Source organism: Vulpes lagopus, chromosome 6, assembly GCF_018345385.1.
Source record: "Vulpes lagopus strain Blue_001 chromosome 6, ASM1834538v1, whole genome shotgun sequence".
In the NCBI taxonomy this organism is placed as follows: Eukaryota; Metazoa; Chordata; class Mammalia; order Carnivora; family Canidae; genus Vulpes; species Vulpes lagopus.
The window spans coordinates 46,228,448-46,242,097 of record NC_054829.1 but is presented as its reverse complement, the minus strand read 5'-3'; the positions used below and the strand labels follow the sequence as shown (position 1 = coordinate 46,242,097).

General features: G+C 40.4%; 1 protein-coding gene across 14 annotated transcripts in view; it reads right to left on the bottom strand.

Annotated features, from left to right (window-relative positions):
* TRIM9 (tripartite motif containing 9) overlaps positions 1 to 13,650 on the bottom strand; it is a 108,818-nt gene that overhangs the window by 5,840 nt on the left and 89,328 nt on the right. For 7 of the 14 annotated variants that reach the window (XM_041758232.1, XM_041758234.1, XM_041758233.1 and 4 more), the window contains exons 8-11: positions 5,323 to 5,511; positions 2,356 to 2,397; positions 1,920 to 1,943; positions 795 to 1,098 (exon numbers count right to left, since the gene is read on the bottom strand). In XM_041758232.1, coding sequence (XP_041614166.1) covers positions 795 to 1,098; positions 1,920 to 1,943; positions 2,356 to 2,397; positions 5,323 to 5,511 — 559 coding nt within the window. The remainder of the gene's footprint in view (positions 1 to 794; positions 1,099 to 1,919; positions 1,944 to 2,355; positions 2,398 to 5,322; positions 5,512 to 13,650) is intronic. The other 7 variants (XM_041758240.1, XM_041758242.1, XM_041758243.1 and 4 more) reach the window with 3 other exon arrangements.

Here is a 13,650-nt window from a genome sequence, read left to right as displayed (position 1 = left end):
GAAATCTTTGAGAATAAGGTGCATGAAAATCCATGCAAGACACCTCCCTACCTACACAAACCAAATGATAAAGGAAGTCTAGGGGGAAAAATACAGTTTGGGTTAAATTATAATTGCCTGTATTTTGGTGTGAGAGGCAAACCTAGGGAGACCTCTATGTTCTCTTTCCCCAACAAACCGGGTGCTCTGAATTTATACAGTAGTAAGAGAGTTCTACAAATTCTAAAGCTATCCAAACTGGCATTTGTAAGATTTAGTTTGATGAAGTGCTTCTATTCTGGGCAGTGATATTGATAATAATCATAACAAGAAGAAAATGGCTTCTGTTTTCAGATGCCTCTAATGTGAGGCGTTTTCACATATCGCATTTAATCTGGAGAACACTGTGTCTGGAAAAATATTATTATCCCAATTTGGTGGATTTTGAAAACTAAGCTGCTTTCCCAGTAAGTTGTAGGTCTGGATTTTAGGATCCTGGTATGTTTTCCTGGATTTGATATGTGTGGGGATTCTTAGTTTCTAGCCACGGTGGAATGTAACACTGAAGGGCCTAGGAAAGTGCTCATGTCTCTGGCATTATGCAAAAAAAAAAAAAAAAAAAAAAAATCAATCAATAAATCCATCAATGAACCACTGAGGAGTCAGGGAAGAGTAGTAGAACTCCTGTGCCACTTACTGAAGACCACCTGCCTGGCTTCCTCAATGTTGTTTATTTAATAGGACTTTGAAATTGGGCTCTCAGTTTTCACCAGAAGCCAACGTGAAGAAGGCTTGGTTTGGGGGCTGCTGGGTACCTGTTGGTGTGCGAGTTGTTGTGCATGAACCAGCTCCGGTTATTGTCCACATACATTGCCCAAGCTTTATCGTCCTTCCCTAACATCACATCCTTCATCACGTCGATGCGAGCCACACCGAAGGCAGGGTCAGGGTGGTTGTCGTAGCGATCCACAGTTAGCTCCCAGTAGTGGACGCCCTTGGAGAAGCCAGTCTTCCCCAGCACCACCCGGTCATCATAGCTGCTGCAGGTCACAGTCAGGTTGTCATTGGAGAAGATGATGTCAGAGTGTGCCGAGCCAGGGTCGAAAGCAAACCAGGCCACTGAGAACAAGAGAAGGGAGTGGGGTTACTGAGGCAGACCCAGAGAAGGTGGTATCGCAACGCACTCCTGCACGGGTGAGGAGCGTCGTGTCCCGTTTTCATGCTGCCATGCAGGAAGGAGGTGTCCGGGGCCAGAAGGGGCCGTGAGTGAGCAGACAGGGGCACATCCTGGGAGGCGGTACTCTCTGCACCCAGAAGCAGACGGAGGACACAAGACCGATTCAGCAGGGGTTACCTGACTCAGACTGCACTCCCAACCAGGTGATCCGGGAGTGAAGTGGCATCGGTTTTGGAAGGTGCAAGTCCCTTCACCCGGTGACTGGGACAACAGTACACCAGAGACATAAAGGGAGAGGGTGCGCTAAGATGCCTGTGTAACCCTGAGGCGGGGAGGCTAGGATCTACGGTCCTAGATGGAGGAGGGACAAAACACACTGAGTGAAACCAGGAAATATCCCTTCAGCAGACATGTAGTCATTCTGACAACTTGCTCAGCTCTAGCGGAAGCTCAAAGGCTGCAAAGCCATGAGTGACTGTGACATGGAGGTAAGACAGGTTGCTTCCTTCGTACCTTAAAAATAACAGTTTGCATGTTACTCCTAACACTGACATGTAGCCGATTTTGCTGGAGCAGTAGGTATTTTGGATATTAGGTGAAGATAGAATGACATCTTTGCACACATCGTTGTGACCCAAGTCCGAAATGTCGCCTACCAAGAACATACTCCAGAGAGATGTCATTGCCGCTGTATCGAACCTGTGAGCTACCTCACATGCACTTTGGTCTTTGCTATTTGTAACAGAATAAGGTTATTCCATACCTGCTAACAGCTTTTTAATGTCAACTGTTGTCATTCCAAGTGAAAGGCATGGGAGAGAGAAACAGGAAGCAAAATTGACATCGATAAGAAAACACGTCTCTTTTGATAGACTAATAACCAAAAAAGGGCTCAATTGAAAACACTACACATGCTACTGCGGTTGATCTGACTTGCACCTCTACCCACGTTAGCACTCGTAAAGAGTGCTCTGCACTGACGTATAAGAAAACTGGAGGGCAAGTGCCATCCTCTCTTAGGGTATAAAATTTTTAAAAAAATGCCTTTCTAAGTATTTGGGAAAGTGTTATAATGGGCTTTTCATGACCATGAGACAATTTTATTGACACACAACAAACTGCCGCCATTTATTTGGTGAAGGAAATTGAGCATGCCAATCACACGAGGAAAGGATGACAATCACGGTAGTTGTACTTGCCTAACTGAGTGTAAGGTGCGGACTGCGGCTCAAAACTGCATCCTATAAAGAGATACTGCACATCAAAGCTATGAAACAGCAACCAGGCGCATCAACATTATTCGTATACACTTCAAAAGCACCAGCTGAAAAGAGTCACCAGAGGCCTGATTCATGAAAAACCAAAGCCCTTTCTCTATTAGTTTACTTTGCTGGGTAAAAATGATTTCTTTTGCTCTTTCAAAATGAAAAGTATATCACCCTCCCCCCACTTAATCAATCCTTCTCCAACTGATTCTAAACCATACATCTTAAATTTCTATCAGCCTCCCCTCCCCAGCCAAGCTCAATCTTTTCCACTAAAGTTTCCATATTAAAGAGAAGGCTTAACTGTTTAAAAAATGGGGAAAATCTTGGGTTGGAGGGAAGCAAAATAAATTAAATAAAAGAGAAAAAAGAAAAATTCACCTAACTGAAAAGGAGAAATGACTGGATCTTAAAACCCTGTTCCATATCACTATTTCATGCTCTTCTAACTCTGTTGATAAGCAGAGGGCCTTTGTCGTGACTTGATATGTACATATGTGACTGAACATAGAATGTAACCTATATGTTAATAAAAACATCTGATAATTTTTCATAATGACATGAATTAAATGTAGTGAAACAAATTACTTCATCTCCTTCTTGGATCATTTCATTACATCAGTTCTTCTTACCTAAGGGAGGGGTGGGGGTGCTGGGGGAGATAGAATGGTCTCAGAGACGGGTGACTGAGTGGCTTAGGGATTGAAGATCTGTCTTCAGCTCAAGTTGTGATCCCGGGATCCTGGGATGGAGTCCTATATCGGGCTCCCTGCATGGAGCCTACTTCTCCCTCTGCCTATGTCTCTGCCCCCCGCTTTTTTTTTCTCTCTCTCTCTCTCTCTGTGTCTCTCATGAATAAATAAATAAAATCTTAAAAAAAAAGAATGGTTTCAGAGAGAAGCACCTGTGGAACTTTCCCACACCCCCTTCCTCAAGATTTGGATGCCCCCTACCTACTGCATGTAGAGTGGTGTTAGGAACTGACCTGGAGAATGTATTTTTGATGACCACTAGGGTACCCCTAGAGAGGATCATTTAATTTTTTTCAACTCAGTAAGGCCTTTATACACTAATTTCTAAAACAATCGAAGGATAATACACTGAATTAAAAGAATTTTAAATTAATACAGCTTTGACTATAAAAAAGGACTAATGAGGGATCCCTGGGTGGCGCAGCAGTTTGGTGCCTACCTTTGGCCCAGGGCGTGATCCTGGAGACCTGGGATCGAATCTCACATCAGGCTCCCAGTGCATGGAGCCTGCTTCTCCCTCTGCCTATGTCTCTGCCTCTCTCTCTCTGTGTGACTATCATAAATAAATAAAAATTTTAAAAAAAGGACTAATGATTGAGTCAAAAAACAAAATTGAAAGGTATAACCTTACTTTTGGTTATTTTACTTTGGAATGAATTCACATACAAAAGAATCTTTTTTTCCCAACTCATGGCTGATTTTTGTTTAGCTTCTATCACTTAAATTCCTATCCACAGGTAAAAGGACAGCATACAAGGAGCTTTAAAGCTGAATTTCATATCCAGCTTTGGAAATAAATTTATAGAATCTGAATAGGGCTTTTAAAAATTTTAAATGAATCATGCCTCGTGCAAGTCTTTTTCAAAACAAATGTTCTGAAAACTTTTTACACTATTTAAAACATACCACCATACATTTTAAGAGTCAATGATACAACTAGAACAATGCTGTCAAATACAGCCATCACATCTTCCCAGACCCACATTTCATTTTATTCTTGAGACAGTATACATTACAAAGACTGTAACAGAATTTCAGTACATTGGACACAAGTGAAAAGAGTTCCATAACAAAGCATGTTTGAAAGCCAGTAGTGCACAGAAAAACAATAAGAAACGTAAAAGCACAAAGAAAAATGTCATTTTAAAGAGAGCTTGAAGTCCCTGCATCCTTTTTGCACTGTCATGCTGTGGCCTTCTTCATTCCAGGATGTGGGATGAGCAAAAAAAATAAAATAAAAAACAAAAGAAATCTTTGGAAATGTGAAATGTGCATCATGTGTATCCACGATTACAATATAGTCCTGAAGAGATCAAATAGGTCTGCATCTCAGATGCTTTAGGATTCTGTGGGCTAGCAGAGTTGATTGCACAATAACGCATGTCTAGCTTCCCTGAAATCAACCTGAAGCCCTGTCACAACCTGCTTGGCTGTGGGACACTAGGGGGAAGCTAGCCTTTTTCATGACTTGGATCTTTGGGCCTTCAGCCAGTTAAGGGTTTCTAATTTGGCTAGTGATGGTCCCTCCCCTTTGCTAGGAAAAAAATCCGCCATGAGCCAGACTGTCCTACCAGTGAGCACAGGCTTTTGCAGAAAATACTTTCATTTTCAGCTCTCTGGTTTGCCTGCTTTGTAGGATGCATTCTGCTGTTGTTGTGTTTTGACTTGATTTTTTTCAATAAAGATCTCTTGAGTCTATGTTTAATCAGACCCCTATGGGCTGGATGCACTGATCCAGTCTCCCAGACATGGCTGGTTTCCTGGATACAGCAGGGTTGCAAACCTCCAAACTAAGGCCACAGCCTCCACTCAGCCAGCGCCTCTGCCGTGCTATGCCACTGCATGTGATGACAGAGCAGGTTATCCATGGTGGAGCCAGCTTGTGCAAAAAGAACAACTTCACTCGTCACTTTCCAATGCCATTATACATTGACCACAGCTCCATGGTTGGGCCTTACACCACACGAACAAGAACACCACAAAGCTCCAGCATCCAAATGCTCCTCATACTGGAAGCAGGCCACAGACATAGAGACCAGCTCACCGCCCTCTCCATGCACATATGAACGGCAAGAACAAAACAGGTATTTCGGAGATGCCATGGAGGCACAGAGAGATCAAGGGGAAAGGTCAGACGAGCTCAGCTCACCCGGTGCATTGAGAGACTGCAAAGAGGAATGCAAGCTCAGCTGGTGGGGTGAGGATCGGAAATCAAAGTAGGATCTCCCGGGGAAGCTGGGTTGTAGATTAAGGGTGGAGGAGAAAGGACTCATTCTACGGAGCGGCAATCTTTCCGAAGGCACTGGAAAAGGGAGTGTCTGTTCTTCTGAATCTGTGTCTAGATGTAAGATCAATGCAAACTAGAGATCAGAAATCTGCTATGGTTCCCCAAGACCTGCCTTACCAATGCATTTGCACAAAGCCTCACCCATCCCGCAGGTGCCACAAGGCATTTACAAAACCAAAGTGGCTTTGGGCTGGGAGGGCATTCTCAGCAGATCAGGACTCAAACATCATGGACAAGTGCTTTCATTTGCCCCTATTTTTAGTGGTAGATAAAGTATCTTGGAAGGTTTCCTTTTCATTAAACTTTTTAGAGTTGAATTTAGAAACTCTAGAGGTAGATTTTACCCATTGATGACCAAGAGTAATACTTTACCCGCTTTCAGCTACCTTGGAATTACTACCTGTGCGGCAATGGCCTATTAAAGGGTTTCTATTTAGATGATGATTTTCTTTAACCAATTCTTTGCTTTCCCATAGTTTTCCCTTTTCTCTCTTATATATATATTTCCACTTCTAAATGGATGAGATGATTTTTCTATACTAGCACACTCAATACTTGTTCTTTGAATAAAAGAAGATAGGACTGAAAAGTAATCAGATAAGGAGTCTTACCTTTGTTTCTGAATTAAGATCAGACCCCAGGGATGCCACTTGGACATCTCTGGTTCTCTAATAATAAACAGTCTGTGGGACAGTGGTGAGGTGCGTTGGTGGCAAAAATGTCTTTATTTTCAGATACTTGGGTATGGTGTGAAGATCACTAAATTACAAAAATCACTCCTTTCTGTTTTGTCAAACAATAGTTGGTTCTATGTAGTAGGGTGGTTCCAGTCAGAGATAGATGTTTTACCAATTGGGCCTTCTTAGAACACAGTGTGGACAATAATAATTTAAGAAGTAGAGATGGCATGATATGGTAACATTCTATGTCCAAAACCGAGGAACTATCTTTTCATTACAAAAACAATTTTGTTTTAGGGGATTGTTCCTGAAGATGTTCCTGAGAATATTTTTCTGGCTTGAGTCTGTCAGCATGCTTCTCTGTGTTGAACATACCCTTGTCCTATAAAAATGCTATTGTGGGCATGTTCAAGCCAAAATAAGTAGAGTGTGTGTATAACATGATAATATTTGAAAAGCTCAGAACAAGGGCACTGACTTGTTTTAATTGAATACTGTCAAGAGTCAGCTGCATTTTAGTTTCTCCATTTACAATATTAAAGTTAGCTTTTCAGGCTTTAATCTTATCCTTGGAAAAGTTTTTGTTTTGTTTTGTATTGCTTTTCAAGAAAATTATAAAAAGATCTCAGAGTAAAGGAACTGTTATTATGGAGTTAAGGTGTTGTATTCCCAAAAATATATATTCAAAGTTTCTTCTATCTAAACTTCATATAATTTGGGTTACATGACATAGTGGTCATTTCTTTGTTCAGAATCATAAATCAGAAATGATTCCTCTTATAATTGTCTCAAGGGGGAATTAGTCTTTTAGTTTAATGGAAAATTTGAAGTACAACCCAGCATCATAAACTGACATGGGCTTTGATTAGGGAGAGAAGGCCACATTTATGTCATAAGAGATTTTTTATTAATAAGAATTTGCTTGGAAATGTATTTTCACCAGGTGGTAGCAATCAATTCATTATATTGAAAATATTTGTTGCTTTAAAAATTAATGAAAAGGATATGCATAGTGAAATTAATTCTAGAGTATATGAACCTCCAAGTTGTCATCTGAAAACCAGTGAAGAAATGCATACAGAATCCAGACCTTGGGTAGCATTTCTGAGCCATCATGAAACATACTCACCTTTCCTATTCTGAGTACCAAGTTGGTGACGGCACCACTCTGTGGGGTGGGGCTGAGAGTAGCTGTGGTTATTCATGGGATTAATTACTTGACACTAGAATAGTTATTGTTTTTCTAACCTTTTATGTGGATCCATTATTTATTGATGACCCAATTTGCCTTGACTCCTCTCACTTTTGAATGATGTTCTCTTTTCAGGCAAGCTTATTTAATACCCACATTATCCAATCATCCCATCTCTTTTTTTTCCCCACCTATGGCCTCCCATACCCTTCAGCTGGGCCCTTACCCCATTTTCTCTAAGGAGCTCCTAAAAAATATTTCTTATCTCATCATTAAATCTTTCCAAATGAATTATGAGAGGGAGAATGTTTTCCACCTAATCCCAGGTTTAGCCAGACTAAACAAGCAAGCAGTGCTCCTTTATGCCCTTCCCCATAGACACATAGTACAAATATTTGGTCAGTTGCCTGTAAGTCATCCATGTTACTTGATATTATCTTAGATTTCCGGAGTCTTAGAGGAAGACACTTGGGAAAATCTGGGGACCAATCATCAAGCTTTCCCTTGAAATATCCTGGGTTGAGGAACTCATTGTCTCTGGGCAGTCCCCTTCAGTTTACTGCCATTGCTTATATTTGTCTGGATATACCTCTTTGGGAGCTCCACTTATCAACTGTAGCATTATTCTCTGGGGCCAAGATCACTAGTTTTTCCAGTATTTGAGTGCAGTCACCAATCCCCTTTAAATCTTCCCTTTTCTGGGCTAAAAATAATCTATTTCCAGCCCTTTTTCTATGCTATGAATTTCAAATCTTAACTCTCTTTGTCTTGCCCTTCTGGACATACTAGAAAACATGAACCAAAGACACTAAGACAATATTGGGCATAGTATTGCCACTTCCTGGTTTAGTCAATTACACAACTCACAATGAACATACACACAGCTATTCAAGGGTATATTTTATGCTATACCCATGGGATGCAGGAAGGATACATCCCACTTCCTCATCTCCCCTTGAAAGCACAACTGAGAAGGGCACTTGACGGGATGAACACTGGGTGTTATACAATACGTTGGCAAATTGAACTCCAATAAAAAAATATTCAAAAAAAAAAAAGCACAACTAATGAGATTTGTAGAAGACTTCTCAGCCATTAATGTTCTATTAGCCAAGATTAGATAGGAACAGGGTTTATCTCTACTCACTCTCCACCCAAACAAACACATGATATGGAAGCTGTTTCAGGTCATTGCTAGTATTCAGGATCATTATTATTAATTTTTAATGTATAGATAGGTCACTAGAAGAAAAACAAGTCGCAACTTAAAAGATTTTAAATTTCTTGTCACATTTCACGACTTGCAGTGACCCTGTCTGCTGAACAGTTTTGCTGAATAAAAACAGCTTATCGGGGAAGACCAATGGAAAGAGAAGTAGAGTGCCAGCTGAATACTGGCATGGTGACTCTAGGCACAACTGGAATTCTGGGGTGAGGACTGTGCTTATAAGGGGAATGTGTCAAGACACACTTTCAATCAACTTTGTCATTGACCACTATTTTCCTCTTGTCCTTGCCCAGACTGCTTTCCCTTTCCAACTGGAATTGGCTGGATTCTGGAGTCAAGGCCTATGCTTAAAAGAAGCCATCAGGAATAATCAAAGCAAAGAGCAGCTGGGGAATCACACTTATTATTTATTGACTTTGGGTTCAAGGTGAAAAAAGAATGTCTAGGTGGTATAGTCCTGTGTGGCTTATGGTACATGCTTCTTTTATTTATTCATTTGTTAACATTTATTGAACATCTACCATGTGCCATTGTATTAAAACTGGGCAGGTGGGAAACATGAAGTTGAAGGGAGAGCTGACCCTAAGAAAAAGACTAATTTAGAGAAAATCTTCTAGGAGTAGAATTTCTTGACTTATCCCAACATGTACAGGGTATGAAAGATTTCTGCATTGTGGTAGAGTGATTTGGAAATATTCCTCACCAGTCTGTGAGGTGTTATTTTTGGAATTTGAAGAGGAAAAGCAAACCGACAGGGCTTCCTTATGACAGTGTACATTAATGCAGCTCTCTCTCTTTTTTTCTGCGACTGGTAGAATTCTTGGTTATCTTTTTGTCTGGTAGTGAACAGCTTCATAACTCAGGCAGCCCTGGGGTATTGGTCCAATAGGACGGGCGTATTTCAAAGCCCAGAAAGATGAGATATATCAGAACTGCACAAGCAGCATTAAAGATGAGTTTCAGTTCAATTATAAACCAGCTATAAAATAATTCGCTTTTGTTGGGAAGAGTTTAAAGAGACAAATGAATGAAGGAGGCTAAGTTTCCTTAAATGATCTAATACGCATACAAAGTCACAATTATGTCCAACTTGTACATAAGTTACAGTGAAAGGTGGTATTTTAAGCTCTTTTAAGGGTGGCATTAATTGCAGTTGAGGAGTGAGAAACAAATCTGTTTTTGAAAAAATTCCTTATAAGAGAAGAAATGAAATAGTCTCTTACCACCCCTGGGACAGTTGCACACTTTGTCACCAAATCCTCCACTCCAATTTAGAATACCATGGCATTATTTATAAGTAACTACCATCAGAAGAACTAAAAATTCCTGTATTTCAAATAGATACAACAGATTCCAAAGGACTAATCTGCTCCCCAGAGTATCAACTGCAAAACATATTCCCCAGAACCAAATATAGGGTCTGGATTAAATTCAGTACTATGGGAAAATTCAAGAAATTCACTGGGGTATCATGCATGTTGTCAAAATTAAAAGGAACAGACTATCTCTCTTTTCTGGGCTCTGAAAACTATCACATATCTTACTTTGGATTTTGTAAAATCTACCCAAATTTGTTCAGGTATGATTTACCTACCTTGAGGATTTTGTCCTGGGAATGCACATTCTTCTAACTAAGTAATGTTTTGGGAGCTCTGATGCTCTGAATTAAGAAAAATAAAGCAGAGGCATAGGAAAAATGATCTCCAGTGGATGATATACTCTTCCCTATACAATCCTTTATCAATAATTTTCTATTAGTGTTGAATTCTCAGTATCATAAGCAGAGCTCTAAGACCTATTAAGACCCTTGCACAAGGCGGAGGTGTCTATGCCTGTTCATAGCATTTTCTGAAACAGTTAACAGATTTCAGCAGTAATTTTGAAGAGAGAAACCATACAAGAAAAGCAGGGGTACAAGTTGAAAAGAACTTGGAGGTTATCTGCTCTAAGTCCATAGTGATAGAGATAAAAACAAAAACAAAACAAACCCTGCTCTAAACCAAGAAAGCCCTCCCAATACTCGCCCACCTGTCAACACAAAAACAACAAAACAAAACCCACTGAATTCCAGAAAGGTTAAAGGACACTGCCCAAGTTACACTGCCTGCCGTGGTAGGACAAGATAGGGACCCAGGCAGGATCAATTCCAGGGGAATAAAATTTTGGGAGTGACAGGGCTATTGCTTCTCTTTCTGTGCCTTGGAAATGTATAAAAGGTAGTTTATACCACAGGCCATGGCGTCGTAGGGCATGAACAAAGTTTGTGGAGATGAACCTAGTTATCATTCTTTAAATCTTGTACTATATTGAGTGAGGGTGACTCTTCTCCAAATGGAGTGTTCTATGGACTGGGGCAATTAGGGATTGAAAGCCAATACATCATCCTCTCCTTTGGAATTTTGGTCTTGGGGGATGGTAAGTAGAGGAGTTCCCTGCTGGTCTTCTGAGACTGGGTGAGGTTCTTCACCCCACCTGCCCAAGGTTACAAGTTCTCTCGGGGGGGTTTTAATACATCAGGATTTAAGAGCACAGTACTTATGTTGCTCCAAAATCGCTATAAAATATCTGCAAAGAGATTTTGGACAGATGCATCTGGGGCTATTCTGGGGCCATATGCTGCTTACGTCACTGAATATTCTTTGGGTTAATTTATTTCAATGCGTGGAAGAAGGAGGTATCACTTTGGAAGGGGTAGTATGATGCTAATAGCCTAAAAGGGATAATAGGCATTTTAATTTTATGAATAACATCTTCTATGCCCTTTTTTAGAAAGCATTTTCTAAGATGTAATTTTAAGAATCCTAACCCTTTTATTATCATTAGAGAAGATAATCCTGAAAAGTGTTGGGGAGATGACTCCTGTGGACATTCAACTAAGAAGATGCTCTCAAGCATCTTGTCTAAAGCCCGATCCTCCATTTATCACCATTTACCTTCTCTTCAGTTTCCTCAACAGTTGAGATCTGGAAGGCTGAGAGCTCTTGCCAATAATGGCTCTGTGGTTTCAGTCAGAGCAGGGCTGCAAGTCCCAGACCTCATTTGGTAGGGTCTTTTAAGGACCTGGGAGATCTGGCTCTGATATTCCTTTTCTTTCCCAAGTAGCCACCTGTCCCTGCCAGCCAATAGCATGTTCTGTTACCAACAGAGGAGAAGAGCCTCTCACTTTGGGGAGGGAGGGTGAGTGGGTGAGAAATTGGAGATGCAGAGACAGAAGAAAAGGACAGGACCTGAGTAGGAGCTTGTATATGATGCTGGAAAGGACAGCCTCTCCACACCTCCTTCTTAAAGGAAGAGTGTTATTTTTTTTTTCACCAAAATTCTAACATGACTCTTTGAAAGTGTAAAAGTCCATTTATTGCTGGGGTTTCTGGATAAACACATGAGGCAGCTACACGATGCTGCTGCATTTTGACAAGATGTTTTCACTCACTTAGCAAACAGACTTAGGATAGATTTCCCTATTTCCTCCCTGTGCAAATAGCACTGTTCTAATGTCAGCCCCAAAATGCACCAGGCAGTGCGAGTTGGAAGGCCCAGGTCTGACATGTCACTTAATGTCTCAAAAGCTCAATTTTCCCATTTGTAAGATGAGATAATAATCATACTATTTCCTCCTAGAGTGTGTGGTAGGTGGAATAAAGGCATGCCCAAAATGTCCATGTCATATCATCCTTGGAATCTGTTATCTTATGTGGTAAAAAGAACTTTGCAGATGTAATTAGAGTAAGGATTTTGAGATAGAGAGATTATCCAGATGGGCCTAAGGTAATCACAAGGGTCCTTATAAAACAGAAGCAGGAAGCCCAGAGTCAGAAAGAGATTGGAAGATGCTACACTGCTAGCTTTGCAGATGGAGGAAGGGGCCATGAGCCAAGGAATGCAGGTGGCTTCTAGAAGCTGGAAAAGGAAAGAGAACAGATTCTTTTCTAGAACTACCTGAACAAATATAGTCCTATTGATACCTCACTGTTTGCTTAGTGAAATCCATTTAGAATCCTGACCTCCAGAAATGTAAGGTAATAGATTTGTGTTGCTTTAAACTACTAAGTTTGTAGTAATTTGTTACAGCAGCAATAGGAAATTAATACACAGGGTAAGTCTGGAATATTGCAGCAACAGAACAGGAGGGGGGGTTTGCATTAGCAGTGGGGATGGAGATATAGTCTAAAGTCTTTATAATTATTTTAGGGTGAACAAAAAAAATTCCTAGTTTTTCCTTAGGACCTTATAGCAAAACATAGAATGGCTAGTTTTTATACAGTTCTTCTACTGGATTTCGGTATTCTTAAAAAAAAAAAAAATTTGTTGGCTGTCATGTTGCTGTCATTTTTCATGGAATCTTTTAATGGATAATGAGAAAAGTTTCTAGAAGTTCCCTGACACAAAATGAAATAGGGTTTATTGCAATAGTTTTCTCATGGTATTTTGTATTGTGATTCAATAAAGCCTTCCGAGATATACCTAATCCGTTACCAAGGATTTCACATAAATACTGACTTTTAAATGTTAGATGAAAATATTTTTACAATTCATTTTACACTTTCTAACTTTCTTAACCAGAACATAAACCACAGAATCCTCTCTTTTGACTTTTTTTGTGGGGGGGTTTGTTCTCAATTTTCCCAGTTACCTTCCCTACTCACCAATCCCTTTCCTCTCTTGTAATGTGATGCTCCTCATCTGCTGCAGTCTTCCCAAGTGGGTCATGAGCTCAGTGGACTCATGTATAAAGTAAGAGTAAGCAATAACTGAGTGAGACCAAGGACCCCGCTGTAAGGACAGCACAGAAATGTCTATACCTGAGCTTTGTCCTTTTTACCCCAATCAGAGGTCATTGTCACTTCTTGATTGTAAGATAACTATCTAGATTTCAGGTGAATATCTTAGCTCTAGAGAGGTGAGGTACCATAAATTTTAGGCGCTCTGAGTCAGGAGTCATGGAGTTTAGGAAGGAGGAATGGAGTCTCTATGCTCTAGGGCAGGGGACACACCTCATGCATCTTTGTGATCCTGGACCCAGCACAGTGCCTGACAAAACTTAGGTGCTCCATTAATGTTTTTAAATGAGTGAGTTTTCTTTATCATAGTCC